Consider the following 22,761-nt stretch of genomic DNA (forward strand, 5'->3'; position numbering starts at 1 on the left):
GCCAACCATTGAAAATGGTTAGAATTGGTCAACCATGTGGAAAGACCATGAGCGCATGTATAGGATGCTTTTATTCCATAAAGCCTTCAACTGGAGCCGGATGAAAGATATATGCTTTAGAGGACAGATTATGTCTAAATGTAGGTATTTTTTGTCATACAGCAACGTGTTTTTATCAGACAAAGAGTTAACAACCTCGATTGGCTACTCTTTGTACTCATGGTAAACACATTTAACCTGTCTGAAAAGTCAGTCTTTAAACATTCCATATGTAAATGTTATTTATGATAAAGTTGTGAAATGAAATTAATGCAACAATCTCTCTTTAAACTTCTCCTTAACCCTCTCACTCCATTTGAGTACATGATCCTGGCTACAATTATCGCCAACTGCATCGTTTTGGCCCTGGAGCAGCATCTACCTGCCAGCGACAAGACACCCATGTCAGAACGCCTGGTAAGTGCTTCAACGTGCCGGAGGTCACTTCCCTTAGACAAAGAGCTTTTCAACAGCAGTCGGCTAGTCACACAGATATGGAGCGTAATCAAAGTACTACCCCGGAAGGGTTTTTCCTCTAGCTCCTCAAGTAAGCCATCAGAGCCTCTCTGTGAGCTAGCCTGTTCCCCCTAGCTTCTCAGTTTAAACTAACATTTGAATTTTGACAGTCAAGTCAAGCATAGCTAGCCAGTATCCAAGACTTTATGTTGGAATAGAGAGCCAGAGACATTACAAAGAGCAACAGCTTGGTGTGAAAAAACCCAATGAATTCCTCTCATATTCAACCACCTGCTTCTGTTTTTTTCCCTGAGTTAATCCGGCATCTGCGATGCAAATTTAACAGTGAAGATGTTACAACCAGGAAAACGTAAAAAAAGGTAGCATTCAGGAACCTGAGAAAGAGATTAGAGTGGCTACACAAAGGAGTAAACAAGCATCCTCGTCCCGTGTCCTTCCACCTCAAGGATGTAATACAACAAGAAGCCTTTTAATCAGAAACAGGGATCAGCTATTATTCATGAAGCTCCGTCCTCAGAGTAGGACGTGTGCAGTAAGTGGAGGCGATCAGAAGCTTTTCAGTATGTATTTCAGATTTATGCTGGTTTTAAGCGCCAGGATCTTTAGGGATTTTCCCAGCCGTTTTGCAAGTGTATTTATAATTTAGGAGTATTTTAGATGTATGTATAATAGATGTTAACATACTACTTGTACATGCATTTATCCAGGCATTCCCCCAGCCCTGTCATTACATAACACATTCAATTGTTTTGTCTGTGAATCTTGTCTTTGTGTAACGTGCCAAAATGAATATACTTAATGACACATTGAATGTCTATCGATGTTGAAATGTGCACGCTCCTGCGGCTTATCTTTGTGGCCAGGAAGAGCTTCCCTGCTTCTTAACATCATTTTACCTGCACAGTCTTCATACTGGATGCATCAACTGTTATTCAACATACATTATCTCTGGATGTTCACTGTAGTCAGCCAGTGCTATAGAAAAGGTCACATTTGTTATAGTGCTAAGGCCTGTCAAACTGCCTTTACATGATTATTTATGCTGAAGCCTTGGGGGGGGGGGGTCGGGTACACTGTCTGTCATGTTATAGTATGCTGGGTGCAAGGAAGGAAAAGCGAAGGAGAGAGGTTAGCGTAGGCATGAGATATCTTATGCCCCGTACATCACCCCAGGCTCTTGCAGATATTAATGGAGGCAAAAGAAAAAGTGTCATGTCATAACCGCCTGATCTATCTCCTTTACTTACAGCAAGGCCCAGGGTTAACCTTCCCACACAGTGCAAAAGACCAAAACTGTGACACACTGTTGAATGTATTTAGAAAAATGAACAGAGTGCCCAAATTAATCATCTCCAGTCGTGTGTGGTGCATATGCTCTCGGTAGGAAAGAGCCCTTTAAAACAGAAATATCTTTGAGTACGTTTACATGCACACAGATATTCCACTATCATTCCGAATATGAAAATATTAAATGAATTAGATACAGGTCATGTAAACGGCATATTCCGGTCTAGCCTATACAGCGCATTTGGAATATGCATCTCAGTCTGGGTTTTTACCGCAGTTTACGGCCTCGAGGGTCACTTGAGCACGTCCCCCTCTGGTACTGCCCAGTTCCATTATTCCATGCTTCATTTGTCTTACTGTCACACCAGAGCAGGCACTTTAATGTGTGTCTTTCTGGTTGGTCAAAATGTTGGCCCAAGTACCAGTTGGTTCTTTACACATGCCCTTCGGCTTGGCCATCTAACATCGTTTTACCCCTATGGTTGGACCAAGAGGCCCCAAATTGCCCGTGTGGTTGCTACAAGTGCCGCCAATTCCTTGCTTCATTTTTGCACAATAACACACGAAAGGGGATCTTAAATGACCCAAGGTACCCCTGTGGTTGGTCCAAATCTCTCACTGGTCAACCCAAATGCCCATGAATTTGGCCCAAGTACCCATATGATTGGCCCTAGCTGTTCCTGAGTGCCTCTCACGGCTGTGCTTTCATTTGAACAGCCCAAGTTCCTCTTGATTGGCCAAATTTCCAACCTAGGAGGCCCAAACTCCGCATTCAAGTGCCCAATTGTCCTTCTGGTCGTTATCCATGCCTTTCTGTTTACTCCAAGTCCCCTCCACTTTCCCTCTTCATTTTGCCCCAGTCTCACGTAAGAAAGGTGCACATGCCTTTGTTGTTGCCCCTTGTGCCCCACTGTTCAACCCAAACTCTTCTGTTCTTTTTACCATTTCCCCTACTGCAAGTACCCTCTGCTTTCTTGTTTTCTTTGACCTAGGTACCCCACTAGTTTACCTGAATGTCCAAGCAACCCTTTGGTCTACCCAGGTAGCTTTGTTGGCTTGGTTACCCCAATGGTCAGCCATAGAGCCCCTCTGCTCCAATTGCACAGCACCAGTCAACTTCTCTGGTGTGGTAATGAGGCACAAATGAACCAAAATTTGCTCTCATCAATTTAAGTTACTTTTTTAAATTTATTTAATATTTATTAAGTGAGCAGGCCTGAGGCTGTGTTGATTTGACATTGCACTTAAGATCATACTATGTGCGTGAATATTTGTTTTCACTGTATTTACTCTTTTTATCAAAAGATGATGGCTACACTTATTGCACTTCTGTTTATGATGTTGCAAGAAGTGAAAGGAGCCATCTTTATTTCTTTTTCTTTGACTTACCCCCCTCTCTTGACTTAATGCTTCATTAATCACGCTCTGCCATCTAACAAAAAGATCGTCTTCTGTCACTCTCGTTCTCTCTCTGTCTTTCTGTAGGAAGACACAGAGCCCTACTTTATTGGAATATTCTGTTTCGAGGCTGCCATTAAGATCATCGCCCTGGGCTTTGCGTTTCACAAAGGCTCCTACCTCCGCAACGGCTGGAATGTAATGGACTTCGTGGTCGTCCTCACGGGGTAAGTCCCTCGCCCGCTGGAGATGGAAGTCACAAGTGAGAGAGTGGTTTCTTTTGTGTCTATCTTTGAGCGCCTTGAGACAGTGTGTGGAATCACCTTCTTCCAGTTAGGGCATCTGCCTACAAACATCTTTACGTTATTCAGCAAGGAACACAAGCCTGTAAAAGATGTAAAGAGTGTCACAAGGATCATTTGATGCTTTGGTCTTTCCATTTCTGTCCTTAATTTTAACTCCGTTGCTTGACTACACTGTATAGACACGTGTGTGTGTGTGTGTGTGTGTGTGTGTGTGTGTGTGTGTGTGTGTACATACTGTGTATGTATGTGTGTGTATATATACATACTGTGTATATATACTGTATGTGTGTACTGTAAATGTGTGTCTATATGTGTGTTTATGTATATACTGTATGTATGTGTGTGCATATGTGTATATGCATATTTACATATCCATATATGCATGTGCGTATATGCACGTGCGTGTGTGCGTGTGTATGTGACACTGTTTACTTATTAGTGGACCACACAATTGTGTGGCAGATGTTTTTATAGTTCTTATTAAGCAACTCTTAGTCGGGCTCGGACAAGAGTGGCTGCCTGGCAGGGAGGCTGTGACTCACTGGGGCTTTGGAGACACGTAATGGCCTGTGTTTCTGTTTATCCAAAGGGTCCTGAATGTCAATGACATAACAATGGTCAGGTCAATTGTTCTGTAAGATAACTGCTAGGATTTCAGTTTAGGCAGCACTAAAGCTTTGTCTGGAAGGTGGTATGACTCTCGTTGTCACATTTTAGCTGTTGATGGTAATTAGAAGGTTGTCAGCATAAAGTTGGGATCCTGCATCCTTCTGTCAATTTTTATTTGTCTCCTACCCATGGCTTCAGGAGAAGAAGATTTCTTAAAATTCCTTATTTCCTCACAAAGAGCGGAATCATGTCCTGTCGAGCTGCTTGAGTCTTTTTCCAATACCATGAAAGGCCCTATATTATGCTCGTTTTTAGGGTTATATGTTTTGTGTTTCTACAAGAACATGTTTACATGCTTTAATGCTCCTAAAACGCTCTGTTTTGGCGCCTCGTAAAACCTCTGATTGGTCAGTGTTTCTGGGTCTTTTGCATCAGCTGTTAAATAACTATAATGGCATTGTAGCCACAATTTCGATCTATATCTATTAGGGGTTGGGAAAGGAAATTGATTCTGAAATGCATCATTCCCTAGAACAATTCAATGCTCGATTCTGATAAGTTAATCGCTTAAAATGTTTTTATTTATATATTTTTATTTTTTCAAATGTGTTGATTTTGATCAGAAAACAGCAACTAAAGGAGGACATAAATAAATTGTTCAATAACATCGATAATCGGTTTAAAATCATATTGTTTGCCTCTGAATTGAATCGTGAGATGGCCAGAGATTCCCACCCCTAAAAATATACAGTTTCTGAATCCAGGGTGTATGCATTTCTCTGTGTATTTGGTGTTTTGATACTTAAACAGTATTTATATAGCACCTCGACCTGCTTTGAATTAAAAAAAGCCATGGAAATCAAATTGTTGACAATATTGGACCTTTCAACATAACCATCTGTGTGGTGGAGTGTTGTGAAACTCTCAAGCTGGCACATTTATTGTGGTTTGAGATAATCAGACATATGCAAAGTGTTTATCTGCTTGTCAGGTCCTTGATGTCCTAGTTGACATCAATTTTGCACCTTTTTAGTGCCAAAGTGCACCCTATAATTTAATCCCAACTCGTCTCTGTCCAAGTGGGACTCATCTATTCTTTCCTTTATTATCCCACTAGAAAGGCGCTTGAGGCATAGAAAATGTTACGAACATCTCTGTTTTTGTATGATTGGGGCCTGTTTATGTGAAGGTGCACCCTCTAGTTTTTCCCCTAATGTCCCAATAAATGGGTTTTCCTAGGGATCCCCGAGGTGCTTGGTAAGACGTACAGCTCATTGTGTCTATTGGGCCCATGTTGCTGTACGCAGAGGAAGAAGACTTTTTAAAGTTGAGCCTAGTGGTGTAGTCAACGTGATACGCAGGTATATGCAGTATACTCAAAGCTGCAGGATTTCCACACACCCACTTAAAAATGCCCAATGACACACTACAAAAAGTACTTTACATTATACTTTTGATATATTTTGAATTTTCATCTGTGGTTTTCTTCTACACAAAATAAAGGTATTTGATCATAAAAGTGTATCCAAGTACACAAAATTAAGTCGTTAATGGTCAACACTACCCTGGGTAGGACACCCAGACTATCACATGCCCCTTCCTCCTCCCCCAAAGGCAGATTCCGCCCTCTCTCTCTCTCTCTCCTTCTATCTATCTATCTATCTATCTATCTATCTATCTATGTATGTATATATATGTATATGTATATATATCTATCTATCTATCTATCTATCTATCTATCTATCTATCTATCGGCTCACTACGAACTCATGCTGCTGGATGAAGTATTTGATTCTTACTTGGTTATAAGTACAACAATCCGAAAGTACTCCAATCATGCCCTCGTAAAATGTCCCTGTGTCCTCCTTCCCAGCCTGAAAAACAATCATGCCGTGCTCGAAATTTCATCCAGGTTCACTTGATGCTCTTAATGAGCCTCTCGCTTTGTTGCATTTTGAGCAGAGCGATGTTCTACTGCCTTAGTGCTGTTTGAGGTCTTGATTGGATTTGAGCTGTAAATATGTCTATTTCAGAAAGTTAATAAACAAATGAATTAAGGTGGATATTGAATGAGGAACAGAACAATGATTGCAAAGAGGTGGTAAACACAAGTGTTTGACGTGATGGGAAAAATGGACAAATAAAAATAGAAGGGAGTGAAGATGATTAATAGGGACATTTTTCTATATTTCCTATGGATTCATTTGTAAATAAATATCTGAATTTTAAATTATACTTCATGCATTTTAAGCCAACACTCAAAAAATTCATTTTCTAACTGAAAATATCTTCTGTTTCAAGCCACAACCTTTGCATCAACAGTTCAGAAATGCTTTCTGTTTTACACAGCGCATTAGTGGGGCGATTGTAGTTGGAGCTGTGATTGGATATAATGTTCTCCCACAATACCAACACAGTGGATGGGTTTCTGTGTGCAAGATGAAAGGACATGAACTATAAATGCAAGTCTGAATTACCACAGGTTTGTTGCTCGGAGCAGTTTCGCATAGAAAGACGCACCGGCTGCTTTCAGTGGCATGCGATACACATTGTTCATGAATCGCACAACAGCAGGGGTTTGCAATCATCTTGGTTGCTTCATGAGGTATCAAGAAATAGCTTATTCATGTGTTAGAAACATGACTTTGTTCTGATTCATACCTACGTAAATATGGCATTGTCACAGAATAAGATAATCTAAGGCTAGGCTGATGATGCATTTAAAGGAATTTGTCCACATCAACTGTTTGTTTCCGAGTTTTTTCTTCTCAAAAGCTGAATTTTAAGAGAACTAGCTCTTCGGTTTTGGCTTCCCATTGCTAACCCAGCTGGATACAAATTAACCATTATGCTGTGGATGTGCCTGTCTCCGTTTGGTTGCCAAGCAACCCTGTGTGTGTGTGTGTGTGTGTGTGTGTGTGTGTGCGTGCGCTTTGTGCACGGGGGGGACTAAGGTGTTAAGACCAAGCCCACATCAATCAGATCCCCTCTGGATGTGGTTTTGGCTCACTGGGTCACAGTGTGAATGAACTGATCCTTAGAGAAATCGTCTTGATGGCAAATGATAAAAAGATAGAGAAGACATTTAAGCATGCCCTCAGATGGTCAGCCTCCCTTAGTATAAGTTAAGAGGATTACACACACACACACACACACACACACCTGGGTGTTAAAATCTGTTTCTGCTTTGTCCTGTGTCGTCCACAGAGGGGATGAGCAGCCTGCATCTGGTATGATACAAAGGATGAAATGATAACTAAGAATATTTTAGCAAGAGAATAAGAAATCAATAAGTGAGAAACCCAGAGATGAACATTAACCCTACTACAGTTGGATGTTATCCATCAATGAATGCATGCATGATTGATCATTTGCTGGGTGATCAATCAGAAGGGACTGGTGATGGTTTTTATTGATCCTGCGGGTCTAAAATCTGATTTTGGAAGTGCTCTGAGAGGGTGTAATTGTGGCTCTGCTGCTACATATATACTATAAAACATTCAGTTTTCCTCTAGCCAATAATGTTCCTTTTCCTTTTTCTAATTAGCTAAGAATCTGTATAAATTCTCTGCCTGTTGGACAGTTCCAGTGCTTAGTCCTTAGGGTAATTACGCTGATACAGCCATCCAATCCGAATGAAAGGATCTAAATGATAGTGTAGCTGGAGGCAGTGGCAGACCTTTAATCTGTCTTGATCAGGCATAAGAAGCCCCTAACAAGAGAATAAATGCCCGGGTTGCCAAAGGCTTAATCAATAGAACAGTGAGCCGGTCAACCCAGAAACACTGTGCCCTGCTGAGGAGGCAGACCCGTCCAATCACACGCTGAGCACAGCAGCGTCTGTGACATGAAGAGACTGGGGGAAAGACGGCTCTACTTTGAAAACCATTTTCTTTTCCGGAGCATTAATAACATTTGCCTGAAGCATTGAGCTCACAGAAACTGGCTGACAATAAAAAGTAAAAAAAAAAAAATAATCCAAGAAGAAAGGGATTAATAATTTAAATGACATTTTATGACATTTGTTCCAATTCCTGACACCGAGCTCACTAGAAGTACATTTATTCTATTACCAGAATGTTTTTCCTCCAGAAGGTTTTTGTAAAGTCAGCAGTGTAGAAAAGTTGTTTCTTTCTTTAAAATACAGCCCTTTATTTAGCAAATTAAGAAATTTATGTTTTTTCCTTTGCTAAATAACAGTGGGCACGACTGAAGTCATGTGCAAAACTCTAACTACAGTCTAACACAGATCATGGAAACCAAACTCTAGTTTGTTTTTCATTGCATGAGCACATTTTTCAAAAGTCTACACGCTTAGTCAATGACTTTGGTCACACTATCCTTTCTTACTGTCATGTCCCTTTGGTTTTTCCCAGTAATTCCATAAATTACTAATGACAAAATACTTTATTGAAGCAAACTGCTGATTTTCATTCCTCCTTGTTTACCTTACGTAAAAATTAGTACGTTACATAAAATCTTCACCTTTTCTTTAAAGAAACTATTGAGTTGTGTGAAGTCACTTTGGTGACTTTTGGTGAAGTCACTTTGGAAGCCTTGTGGAGTCTGAGGGGAAAAAAAGGTTGGGGGTCTCAGCTTGGGCGTAGAGGCTACAAAAACAGAAAGCTTGTGGGACAGTCTGAGGGCGTGGAGTTTTTACCATAGAGGCAGGGTCTAACCCAATTTTATAGAAGCGCAAAATACAAAGAAAACAGTCCTCAGACATTTATCAGGCAAAATTCAAGACAAAACATGACCTGATGAAGATTTGAGGAGGGAAATGTCATCAATCAAGTGATGGACAGTGTGTGGGATCCAGTGTTTTCTTTCCATGTTTTTTACCCTCCTTGATTTAGGAATTTTGTAAATATAAAAATAAACCAGTTGTTACACATTATGTACCCGCCACTAAGAATCATGGTGTGCACTGTGCAAGAACTACTTTAAAATGAATAAATTACCGTAGTACTTTTTTTACGTCAAAATTTGAAGTATTGTACTAATTGGCTGTTGGTAGGCTTCTCACTTGTAAGGGAATTACAATTTGTACTTTATGTATTTGTTCAATAATTTAACAGGTACAGCGCAGATTCAGCAGATTCACTTCTGTTTGTTTGTCATTGTTTTAATTCAAAGGGTAAATCCGTACATATTTGTGAGATTGTTACTGAAAAAAGACCACTGTGTCTCCTTTGATATTACATTTTACGCTCAATTGAGAGATTCCATCTGGAGCCATTAAGGCCATTAATGTACTTAAATATATACTTTTACATTTGAGAACATCTAAAAATTGTGAGTCATTCAGGTAGGTACAGTGGGTATGTAAAGTATTCAGACCCCTTTTAAATTTTTAAAAGCCAGAAACATCAATCTTGGTCTCATCAGACCAGAGAATCTTATTTCTCATAGTCTGAAAGGTCTTAAAATGTTTTTTGGCAAACTCTATGCAGGCTTTTGAATGTCTATCACTGAGGGGCCACTCTGCCAAAAAGCCCCGACTGGTAGAGGGCTGCAGTGATAGATGACTTTGTGGAACTTTCTCCCATCTCCCTACTGTCTCTCTGGAGCTCAGCCACAGAGATCTTTGGGCTCTTCTTTACCTCTCTCACCAAGGCTCTTCTCCCACGATTGCTCAGATTTGGCTGGACGGCCAGGTCTAGGAAGAGTTCTGGTTGTCCCAAACTTTTTCCATTTAAAGATTATGGAGGCCGCTGTGCTCTGAGGAACCTTGAGTGCTGCAGAAATTGTTTTGTAACCTTGGCCAGATCTGTGGCTTGCCACAAGTCTCTGAGCTCCTTGGGCAGTTCCTTCGACCTCGTGATTCTCATTGGCTTTGACATGCACTGTGAGTTGTAAGGTCTTATATAGACAGGTGTGTACCTTTCCTAATCAAGTCCTATCAGTTTAACTACGCACAGCAGGACTCCAATGAAGGAGTAAAGCCATCTCAAGGAGGATCAGAAGAAATGTACAGAATGTGAGTGTCACAGCCAAGGGTGTGAATACTTATAACCATGTTTTCTTATTATTTAATAAATTTGCCAAAGGTTCTCCATTTCTGTTTTTTTTCTGTCAAGATGGGGTGCTTAGTGAACGTAAATGAGGAATAAAATGAACTTTTTAGATTTTTGGAAAATGGCTGCAATGAAACAGTGAAAAATTTAAAGGGGTCTGAATACTTTCCGTACCCACTGTATATCTAGAAGTCACAGGAAGCTGGTTTCTTTTGGAAACAGACTGCATTCACGTTGACCTCAGTATGTACTGTATGTGTTTTAAAGTTGGAAATGTATTTCTAATGATGTAATATATCCACTATATTGTATTGTCATTAATGTGTCAGTAACATCCGAATGGTACAACGTTCTCCGTTTAACCTCCCCAGCCTCTTTGGCCTTAAATTGCTGTTATTGACCAAAGCCTCAAATGACCTTTTACTGGCCAAGCAAACTCTATGGCAACCGTAGTCTAAGGCTCCCGGGTAAAGTCACTGAGAACAGTAATCCCACTGTCATCTCCAGGGAAACAAAAGCCAGCATATGTTTTTATTTAGTCATCCGTATGTTTGATTTATGAGTCTCGGCTGTAAGTGGTCAGCGCGAGAGTCGGCGCTTGTGTCGACTTCAAAGTTGTGATTTCCTTTCATGTGCCTCTCAGCCAATGGGGCTACCATAATAGCAGGGCTCAAAGTCTAGTCGCAAAGACTACAGAGGTTTGGTCACTTTAGCTTATGCCCGCACCCTGCAACATGAATAGACGTTCCCTTTGAACGTTTGCCAAAATGCTGCTGTCTGATCATGTAGGTGTGACAGTCGTGGCTTTGCTGGGGCTCCAAGTGGTCTTGATATGGGCTGAGTTTGTGTCTGTATCTATATATATGCACATGAGGACTGAAGTCAGGGTCACGGTTGAATAGCATTTTTTATTTTTTATTTCATTGAATCCACTTCAAAGGTGAATTTCTTTTGCACCCCATATCAAATCTGTTTCTGTATATTTGTAGCCATGGTAGCAGTTTAAGGTATACTTTATTAAACCAGCAAGGAGAAATTACAATGTTTTCACTCTGTTGTTATTACATACACATACATACATACACATACATACACATACACACACATACACACACATATGCTCAGACACACATATGCTCACATATACACATAAACTCCCTACTGACAGAGCTACTGCCACCCCAAGACATGGCTGTCCATGGCTCTATGGATAGCAGTGATGGTCCACACAGAAATATATCGCAGAAAGCGCCAAAACCTCTGCCAAAGGGAGTCCTTCTAGTCCTGAATCTGTGGCCAGATGGCAGTAAGGGAAGGTGTGGTTAAAGAGGGTGATTGGGGTCATTGACAATGGTGAGGGCAAGGCTTGCGATGGCTCCATTGTTCAGGTCTGAGATGTCGGGTGTAGAATTGGACAAATGCACATATCGTGCAGCCCTAATGCGTATTCCTTTACATGTCCAGATTTGTGAGACATGATCTCTTAAGTTACTCCTCCCTTCCTTTTCTTTTACTTACTGTTACTTTGAATCCACAGGGTTGTTTTCTCAGAGGGGTTTCTGTTTGATCATGGAGCTTTCTTCTCATTGATGTTATTGATCCTTTTCTCAGTACAGTATCTGCTGTACTGACAGGTGTGTGTGTGTGTGTGTGTTTTCTTGGTACAGACTGTTCTGCTTCACGTCATCTAGCCAGTTAGTGATCCCTTTACTGAGTGAACACTGTGTGCAGTGTGAGGCCGGCTGAGTGCTGCTGATGCCATGTCGTCCACATCGTAGCAGACTGATACCAGCTCCTCTCTGTCTGTCTGTCTGTTGGCGAGCAGCAGGTGGGAGCCCAGTGAGCTTCTTCTCTTCCCACTCACGCTCACACAGGGATGTGGTTAGGAATACAAATCCAAATGCAACCAACGGATTATTGGATTTGTCATTTATTCTATAAAATGTTAGAAAGTAGTGAATATCCACAATGTCCTAGAGCTCAAAGTGACTTCCTTAAATTGGTTATTTTGTTCAAATTTTAGAGAGAAAAGCAACAAATCATAGAACCATAGAATACATTGTTGCTTGATTATTGACTTGATTAATGACATAATCATTCATCCAATCATCAATCATGTTGTCAAATAACTTTCTGTCCATTGAATAATCACCTGTGTACTTAAAGTGCAGAGCAAAGTAAAACTTCCCAGCTACAGACATTTAAAATGGCATGAACACAGGGACAAAAACGCTCCATCATTAGTGGATATAAAGATGATATTCAAAGCTAAGGTCAAGCTAGTTTTAAGAGAATGGAACGATAAGCAGAAGCAAAAAACTAGACGGACTTCCATCACTGTCAACATTCTTTTGGTGATTTTTTCTGGCACAGAAAGATAACGTCCCTGCTCCTAATCCCGCCTACAGGGCTCCCATTGGCTTGGTTGTTCTTCCCACTGGGGAAACAGCCATCTGTGAGTACACACGAGACGTACGTAATGTATACTACGTTTATATACATACAACATATTTTGATAGGTCATTGGTTGCCAATCATGGCCATCAAACCCAATTTTACTTATAGTATCAATTCATAACAAGAGTTATCTCGAGACACTTTACAGATAGAGGTCTAGACCACACTCCAGAATTTACAAGGACCCAACAGTTCTAGTAAGCTTCCCTCCAGAGCAAGCAACAGTGCGACAGTGGCAAGGAAAAACTCCCCTTTGGGAAGAAACTTGGGACAGATCCAGGCTCTTGGTAGGCGGTGTCTGACGACCGGTTGGGGTTAGAATGAAGAGTGGCAATAACAGTCATAAAAAATAGTAGTTTGTAGTAGTTCCCATCAAACCCATCACCCCTCCCCAGCAGTCAAAGTTAGGAAATCACCCATAGAAGATTAGATTATTGTCAAGTTTAAATGTAATTATTTTCAGCCTTTGTTAAGTAGCCTACTGTTGCTCTAGAGAAATGATAGGAAATGACAGGAGAGAAAGCACTTGTTTGTCAGTAGACACAAACTTTTCAGTTCATGCTCAGCGCCTCAATCTTGAAACCCATCAGTTGAAAGTCAGACAACAGTTTACCCCCAGTTTCCACTGTTCGCAGAACGTTTGTGGATCCGCTCAGCTGCGTGTTGGCTCCGCCGTCCGTTAATACCCACCATGTCCGGATCTGTGGCAGAACAGCTGCGGCCTTGACTGACAGCTGAAGTCACGACGAAGACCCACGAGATCTTGCAAATTCACGCAGAATAGAACCACAACCAACAACAGTTTGTTTCCATCCAGAGGAGTAGAGGGGGAACAACTCTGGGCTGTGTTTTCAAGGTGTAGTGCAGGGAGATATGATCCCCCGTGGGCACAGTCTATTTTATTTTGAAAATTTACCAGATGCTTTATTTGTTTATGTGCTCGACTTCCTGTCCACATCTGCCGTGTGCTGCAGCGTTCTCTGGCAAAAATAGAAGCTCTGTGTATCTGGTCCAAAGGGCTGGGGATCGCCGGAGCTGGCACGGAGTCGGAACGCAGCCGTTACGCAGTCAGTGGAAATACACACATTAACTTTAACGCAGCGGATCTACAGATGTTCCGCAACATGTGGAAATAAGGAGTTAGCCCCTAGGGGCAACGGCCAATATTTTGCGGGTTCCTGTGTAGCCAGCAGATATCTGGACCAAGACAATTGAATTGAGATCAGCTGGTTCTCTGTGAAGGTGCACAACAATCAGCTTTTCCTCCATGACAGGATAGTCATCAAGACCCAATAGGATTCGACTGGTAGAGTGGCACTCAAATCAGGCCCCTAGTTGGAACTGTGGTCACCACTATATATTTTGTTGCCTTTGTTTTAGTAGTTGTAATGTTGTTTAGTGTAGCTTTACATTTGCCTTTCAAAAACTTGTCCATGTTTTGCTTGCAGCGAGGCATAGTTAATATTATATAACTATACATTCTATAGTTATTGTCAGTTCTAACCTATATTTTGATGTGGATGTGACACTGTCTCATTAGCATTAGCATGTTTGAAAATGACAACTGTCTTGACAAACGCTCACTCCAACCAGCAGGCAAGCCCCAGCTCATGAATATGTAGACAACGGTAAGCCAAGGTGACTCAGTATAACACTTAGGATGTTACAAATCCAGCTTCCATCTGGCCCTTTGCCATCATTTCTATTCATGTCTGTGGACAGAAATGGCTGCTAGCTAGATGGCTTCACATGTCATGGCTCACTAATTATCTTAACATATATTTGGCAGGTTCTTGGCGAGACGGTTACATTTTTGCATCATCTGCTCTAGTTGTGACACACAGCCCCTGGTAGGAAGGCATGGCTCATAGTTTAGAAGCTTTTAAAGAATAATGTGACGTCATTTGGGTAAGTGGAAGGATAGAATGGACATGGAGACACACTATAGCACTACAATGACTGATTTGTTGGACTAATTAATATACACTGCACTGCACATACGTGTAAGTGCAGTAGCACACAAGCACTTGTATGTGTTTGTACACACACATAAAATGTGAGTAATCACTACCTTACTCTTTCTCACTCACACACACACTCACTCACTCTCTTTGTGTCTCTGTTAACTTGGATGCCAAGGTTCCATTCAAGCATGGCTGAAAGTGATGCTTATCATTTCCTATAGGCAGAGGAAGTACACCACACCACAGCTGATGTGGCAGACTGGCAGGTTTCCCTCTTCACACATAATTCAGTCCACAGCTAATTACAAACAATGTGTTGTTTCCTGGCAAACCTCAGTCATTTCACGGGGGAATCCAACTGCATTTTGTAACAAAGGGAGAATAGACAGAGTGACAGTCAAGGGATGTTTTTTTTCATTTTTATCCTACAGAGATACTGTTAATATACTGTTGAAAGGATCATTAACACAAATGACAATGTTTTATATTATAACAATAATAAGAGAATACATGAATGAAAATCAGATAAACATATTGAAAAGATGGTAAATATGACAGCAAACATAAAACAGAAATGTAGAAAAATCCCATCTCATGAATGGTTGAATGATGTGTGCGAGGAGCCGAACCATGCTGAGCTTTAAACGGCCTCGTAGTTTATGCCCACTTACAGCAGGAAAATGGTCGTCTTTAGACCTAGACGCTGGGTTAGTGCGGCTCGCGCTGCTCAAGGTAAATCACCCAGACCTTTGATTCCTCACAGTCAGCAGCATTGAATAGAATCTCAGAGTTTATCGTGTTGAACGTGCCGGTTTTTAAAGAAGCGAGATTGACGTGCAGCCTGCCGGATGTCTAAATGACGGGCTCCTGTGACCCAGACCTACACACAAGTTCTATCAGTGCAGCATCGCACTCTGGAGAAGCTGCCCTGCTTTGTAACCAGGCTTTCTCAGGTTCAGGGAGGGAGAAAACACTTTATTTTCAGGGAAACTACAACCATGAATAGAAGTAATTTAACTTTAAATACTACTTTAAGTTAATATTTACTGTACTTTTCCTTTCTAACTTGTGATCCTACTCAACCTGTTCTTTCTTTCTGTAAAATGTTACTTGATGATGCCTCTATTCTTCCAGTCATGCACTGCAACCAGTTAGACATTAACAGATACAATGTACATCTTGTTTTATCCACTATGTTGTTAGACTGTGTGGGCTGTCTGGTTTTATTTACTTGTTAGCCACATCAAAGACCAATTTTCATCACCTTGCAATAGACAAAGATTTGATGGTACACTAGAAACAGGATGTCTTCTATAGCTCCATCAGAGCTCTTATGAGAATGGGAGACATGATCGTTTATATAGTGATATCAATTTTAATACCGTGTTTCTGGGGCTGCACAATTAATCATATTTGAATCGCGATCACGATTTTGACTTCCCACGATCAAATTTGCGTGATCAAGCGATTATTCTTTTTAAGGCGTCATTTCATAGAACGCTCCGGGTTTTTTGCAAAGCCAATCTACCGCTCCATAACCCCTGTCAGATCATGTGCCAGTCAGAGTAGTTCCCTACATCCCGTGCAGCTTTAGATGTAGACAGTCACAGAGGACAGAGTAACGGGAGGAAAACTCAACAGATAGCAGTCGGTTATACGTCGGCCTCAAGGTATACCAGTTTACCAGTAAACGCAACATTTTGTCCCGTCTGTGTTATTCAGACAAAAGCAGTGACCGGTGCTAGTCGGTGCTCGTAGCGTCTGTTAGCTCCTCTAGGACACACCGGTGCTAATGTCCTCGCATCCGCTGCAGTGCTGTTTAAATGGATATGGTTTAATTTTGCTTACATGACCCCCTTCTTCTTTAAAGCCGTTCCTGTGTTGAATCTCTCCTCTACTCTCTCTCCTCTTACTCTCCGCGCCCGGCCACACAGCGACGCCGGTCCAAACTTTTGACATTTGTCCCCAGTTGTAATTGTTATTAACACATCTTTATATTTTTAAGTATGACCTGTATTTGTGTTTCCGCGGGTAACTCTGCTATCGCGGCCGCCACGGCGAAGAAAACAGAAGAAGTTATTGAATGCAACTAACTTCAGTTGGTAGAGTAACAGCGTGTGAGACGGAGCTGAGTAGCGTCCATCACACTCCCTTTCGCAGTTATAAACAGCCTATGTGATGATAAAATTTGTTTTGGTTAAAATCAACAAATATTTGTAAGAATAATCGTGATCAAAATTTTGAACAAAATAATCGTGATTATCATTTTGGCCATAATCGGGCAGCCCTACGTAGGCCTATTTCTGTTTCTATTAATAATAATAATAATAATAATAATAATAATAATACATTTCATTTAAAGACGCCTTTCTTGGCACTCAAGGACGCCGCACAGGGAATTCATAAATTAAGAACAGCAAAACAAATACTATACAACAGCAAAACAAATACTATACAACAGCAAAACAAATACTATACAACAGCAAAACAAATACTATACAGCAAAACAAAACCAATACTATACAACAGCAAAACAAATACTATACAACAGCAAAACAAATACTATACAGCAAAACCAAAACTATACAACAGCAAAACAAATACTATACAACAGAAAAACAAATACTATACAGCAAAACAAATACCAATACTATACAATAGCAAAACAAATACTATACAGCAAAACAAATACTATACAGCAAAGCAACAGAAAAGGCAGAGCAACAGACATTTAGGTGGAATAGGCAGTTATAAACAGATGTGTTTTTAGTTTAGTGATTTGAAATGGGTGAATGAATCAATGTTTCTGAGTTGGGGGGGTAGTGAGTTCCAGAGACGGGGAGCAGAGCGGCTAAATGCTCTGCCCCCCATGGTGGTGAGTCGGGCGGGGGGGGACAGAGAGGTTTATGGAGGAAGAGGATCTGAGGGAGCGGAAGGGAGTGGGACGCTGGAGGAGATCAGACAAATATGGGGGGGCGAGGTTGTGGATGGCCTTAAATGCTAATAGAAGGATTTTGAATTTGATACGGAACTGGACCGGGAGCCAGTGGAGCTGTTGGAGGACAGGAGTGATGTGGTGGATGGAGGGGGTTCGAGTAATGATGCGGGCAGCTGAATTCTGGACCAATTGAAGTTTTTTAGTTAGTTAGTTTTTATTAGGTCATTGTGGGCAACGTTGACAATCAGTGAGCATGACTCCTTTATGGCAATACAGATTTTTATTTTTGTAAAAAGGAGCCGAGGAGCAATTTAATCCAAACCACGATCTCTTTTCTATCTTAACTTGTCGACTGAACTCTGAAATGACCGGCAGCTCATGGTGCTCTGTAGCCGGCTCCCAATACCTTTTTGGAGGCTAAATGTAACTGTGAAGACCGCTAAACTTCTGTCATGTGACAGGTTGTTGCATAAGTTTTTATACAATATCGTTTAAACCACCTCATGAGAATGCGTTAGGGAGATACAAAGTGTTTGTTTTCATTAAACAGATACACATACAGCAAGGTTGTCATGTAATAGATTTTTTAAGTTCAGTACAATATAAGTATGAAAAACAAATACTCAGTACCTCTTTCGATACCATGGTAATAGGGAAAAAAGTCCTAAGGCACACAAATTTTTCACAAACAAGCACACAGTGCTGGTGCAAAAAAACATCTCTTCTAGATGGCTGAAGGGTATTTTCAATTCCTTTTCACCATATAATTTTAGCCTTTTTCTTTTTTTTAACAGTGTTGACCCTCTGGTCCTCAAATCCAATTGCTAGAAGGTGAAACTGTGTAAATATTGTATTATTAAACTGTGTTTCACAGCTAGTTGGCACTCCTCTCCTCAGTTCTGCAAGCTCACCTGCAAAGGCAGCAGCTGCACCTCAAAGTGGGCTCCACGTGCTCATTTTGCCGGTGTAATGGATGAATTAGGGCCCCTTGTTTTTTCCTGAGCCATATAGCTGGCTCCTAAAAGGACTGGAAAGTGGCTTTTTGCGGTGTCCCCTCCTGTTACCAAACATCTGTGTAATGGAGTGAATTGTGGCACAGAGAGCATCTCCTCCTCCCTGCGGCCGTAGGCAGAGCAGAGGGCGTGGGGAGTTTTGTTTGCACTGTGCGGTAAGAAAAACAGCATTCCTCTTCCGATTTTTATTCCCCTCCGTCTCATTAGATCTACCAGGACGGTGCTGCTGAAGCGCCCGCCGCCTCTTCTCCACCTCGCCTTTTTCTACGTCTCGCCTCAGTGGAGAGGCGCTCTGTTTGTTCACCCTCCCCGGCCCCCATCTAAGCTGTGGAATAAGTGACGGACTTACACACAGAGAGGTGCAGGGCACAACAGAGAGGAGGGAAAACAAGGTAGATAAGAGAGGCTGAGATCAAAGTGCTTAAGTACTAGCAGTATACATATCCTGCTGTACTTTATTCCTTGCTGACGCTATTACGTTTAAGCCTCAGTCTGCATCGTTTTTCTTTTGAATTTTTCCATCCTTTGTATAACTGGTGAAGTGGACTTACTAGTCACTAAACACACAACTCTGGACAGCGTCAGCCACATTGTTTACCGGTCAGCCTAGTACCATCCATGTGTATATACTGTTTGTACTGTCTTTAGACATCATTACTTATTGTACATCTTTATTCTTTATGTTAAGCACATTATTTATTTTATAGAAAATACTACCATATTTTTTTAAATGTTATATCCCTGTCTAATTCACTGAATTCTTCTAATTTAAGATGAAATCTAATTGCCACTATACTGTCTGCATTGGTTTATGGACATTCTGTACCCTATATACTCATGCTTCTGCCACTACCCTCAATGAAATGTAACATTTTAGGAAATGGGCTCATTTGCTTAATTTCCAAGCATGAGGTGAGAAGATCTACATACGTCTCATGTTTCTGCATTAATGCTGAGTTTCTTTTACCGTTACCGGTCAGAACTGGAAACAATGTCACACCCGAGTTTACCACGTTTCAGTAACAAGTTGGAAAACCCATTATATTTAACAACTCTAGCCATTGTTAGCATTACCAGTTGATAATGATGCATTATGCGCTATAAGGGGTGTACAAACTGTGGCAACATGCCGGCAGGTAGAAGATGAAGAAGCCCGGAGTAGCCATGATGGATTATGATGTTAGGTTTGGTGAGATTCTCCCAACTTTACAAGTCAGAAACCAGACTTCAGGGGGCAATATAGTTGAAATGTATCAATTGGGAACTCAGAGAGAGGTAAAAACTGTTATCCTGGTTATCTCCAATGTTTAAAACATGCCTATCAATGCCTCCAAAGCTCACTAATTGAAGTTTTAGACAAAGTTAGAGCTAAAGAACTTACTCACTCACTCAAGGTGTGTGTTACCAAAACGTGTGTGACTTTCTGTTCCTTAGAGCAGGCTGGTTATACATCTGGAAAGTTGCAGGGGTCTCATTTATAAACGTGGCATACGCACCAAACAGGGCTGAAAATGTGAGATTAATAAAACACTAACTTGATGGGAGAATGTGCGGTCCTCTACGCAAACTCTGACCCATGCATACTCACATTTTGGACCCTATGGGAGTTGGCAACGCAGATGGTGAGGTGGTGAACTGAAGTCCGACAACAGAAAGTAAATGTGGGAATAACAGTTACTTGGAATGCTTTCAAGTATTGATGCCTCAAACACATTTTTTTCTGCCTCGATTACCACAGTTTTAGCTTCCCGCCTGCGCCTTGGATGTCTGAGTCTCAGCAACTACTAACTATAAAGATACAATTTGCATGTTCCCAGGATTATCAAAACACGTTGTGATGGTTAGCTTCTTGACTGTGACGATATGCTAAATGTCTCTTTCACATTGCAAATGACTGGGTGCGTTTTGAGATGCCTGATGATGTTCCACGTTGTGCATCATTTCTCTTGGTGCCACGTGCCTTGCATGTAGCTGTTTGTTTGCTGACACTGTTTACAAAGTTATTGAAAGAAAAATTTATGACAAAAGAAACAACTCCGGAAGGACTTGGTGTTGCCGACGTCCATGCATTTTTTTGCAAGCCGATAAGGCATAGCGCATGCATTTACATTGCACATTTTGGCAAAGGGCAGCTCGTCATATACGTTTCCCAACACAAATGCGCCAATAAAAGAAAATAGAAATACATTAAATTTAAAATGATTACATGAAAACAAGTTGATGACGAGTCTCGAAGATTGAGTCCGTCTAAGTCTTCTGGGTCGAGTCGCAAGTCAAGTCTGCAAGTCAAGTCAGCTGTTTGTGCGACTCGAGTCCCCATGTCTGCCCTAATGCCCGTGGTGTAAGGTTACCTATACTGTTTGAGAACAGGCCAAATAAAATAATTTGATCTGCAACAATTCCTGAGCGTCAGTTTTTTGTTGTTTTTTCTCCGCAAGTTGTCATGATTTGGCGTAATTTGACATGATTCTGCGTCACAAAAGAGCAACTGCCAGGGTCATCAACATACTTAAGCATTCATGAGGTGCTTTGCATTATGGGTGTGTTAGGGCGGGATAATGAGTGTAATCTGTGATTTATACAGGATCATTGCTTGGCTGTGCATGCACATGGTTTAATAAATATGATTTGTTTTTTGGGCGTACGCCATTTTTGGCATTTGGGCTTACGTACAATTTTAGTAAGGATCCTACACACAGTTTAATAAATGAGACCCAGGTCTAGTGTGTGTATAGAGTCTTCTGGCCCCTGCTGCTTCTTTCTCTGTTGGCTTGTTATGCTCTTGAGCTATTGATCCTGGCAGTGGAGACTATTGACATGATGACCAGCTTGTGCCTTCTCTGAAGGGTCCTTGTTATCCATGCTTCAGGGGCCACATGCCTGACTCTGGGGATACTTGTTGTAAGTGTGAATATTATGATTAGTTTCCTTTGGCTTCTTTGTATGTTGGAGCAACATGAAAATGTACTAGGTGTAGTTGTTTACCCACCAAGCCAAGGATAAGACATCCTTTTTTTCATATTGTAAGTAGTATAGTTTGCTTGATACCTTATTTTGCTTCATCCCTTTCATGTTTTCAAATAATTGAAATCTAAACTCTAAACAGTGTTGCCATTAAAAAGCAGAGATGCTTCAGTTGGTAGTGGTGTAAATTATCCTCTCAAATATGTCTTCCTTAGACTCATTAACGCAGTGGGTGTTTTAGCGTTGCACAGCTATTATTACAATGTTTTCCTGCTCCTAATCCGATGTTCTGTAACACAATAATTATCCCACCTCTTAAAGCAAATTGAGCAACAAGAAAAAACTGGTTATCAGTCTCAAGAAAGATTCACCCTATGAGCAACATGCTACTTTCCTTCCGATACTCTCAGCCGTCCCTGTTGTCTTCCCTCTGATAGGCTTAGATAAGACCCTCCCCTTCTCATGATCTTTGGCAACCAATCAAAATGGTAATGACTAGGACAATATTTTGTAATAAAACACAGTATTGGTTAAACAAACGTTGACATGAAAGATTAGAAGATCACCAAAGTTATTAGAAGTACTCCCCTCCATATCGGCGAATCCTTACACTAATGGGATTGGCCACATCTTGCTGCTAACTGGGCAAACATACTGATTTTATAGGACAGACAGAAAATAGAAAAGCCAACGCAGTTAACACATCAAGTAACCCAAGATGATAACTGTTATATTTCCATCCCAACACCTTTCAATCCCAATCCCCACCGTCCCTGCCCTGTGCTGCCTCTGTTCTAAAGATAGAAAGGTGCCTAAGAGAATAAAACTAGTTGAGAGTATTTTCTGCTGTGCACTGAGTCTAAAGGTCTCCAGAGAAGTAGGTGAGCTGTGTGTTGTGTGACTCCCATGCAGTCTCTGGAGAGCCCCGCTTTTTTAGACAGGTAATACAAGAGTGTAAATGGGAAAAGAAGTGGCCCCTCTTCCCCCTACAAAAACATACTAAATGTGTACCCTCCAAGATGTTCTATCACTTTCTCTTACCCTCACCCCCAAGAACCAGCACCACAACTGGAGTCTACCCTATGCCACAAGAGATTTTTAAACATTTTGACCCAATTTGACGCAATGAGATCCCACGTGTACATAATTTAAAAAAAAGACGGAACAGAACAGTCAGAATTGGTCTGATAATAGGCCAAAGGTTCATTACAAGCAATCTCAAAATGCAGTTGAGCAGAACAGACCATAACAGGAGTGAACACTGGCCAACAGTTAACAAGCTGCCCTGAAAAA

The 22,761-nt window shown here is 41.1% G+C and overlaps 1 protein-coding gene and 1 long non-coding RNA gene across 9 annotated transcripts in view; one reads left to right on the forward strand and one right to left on the reverse strand.

Annotated features, from left to right (window-relative positions):
- The window catches only part of cacna1bb (calcium channel, voltage-dependent, N type, alpha 1B subunit, b), a 211,439-nt gene that overhangs the window by 9,814 nt on the left and 178,864 nt on the right, over window positions 1-22,761 (forward strand). For all 8 annotated transcript variants that reach the window (XM_034895434.1, XM_034895437.1, XM_034895435.1 and 5 more), the window contains 2 exons: window positions 351-456; window positions 3,289-3,428. In XM_034895434.1, coding sequence (XP_034751325.1) covers window positions 351-456; window positions 3,289-3,428 — 246 coding nt within the window. The remainder of the gene's footprint in view (window positions 1-350; window positions 457-3,288; window positions 3,429-22,761) is intronic.
- On the reverse strand, window positions 5,454-20,885 carry LOC117958824. Its single transcript, XR_004659798.1, has 4 exons — window positions 20,873-20,885; window positions 16,540-16,543; window positions 14,661-14,664; window positions 5,454-5,603 (listed from the first exon to the last, which is right to left on the reverse strand). It is a non-coding gene; the product is annotated as an uncharacterized LOC117958824 (long non-coding RNA).

The sequence above is a fragment of the Etheostoma cragini genome, chromosome 16 (genome assembly GCF_013103735.1).
Source record: "Etheostoma cragini isolate CJK2018 chromosome 16, CSU_Ecrag_1.0, whole genome shotgun sequence".
Classification (NCBI taxonomy): Eukaryota; Metazoa; Chordata; class Actinopteri; order Perciformes; family Percidae; genus Etheostoma; species Etheostoma cragini.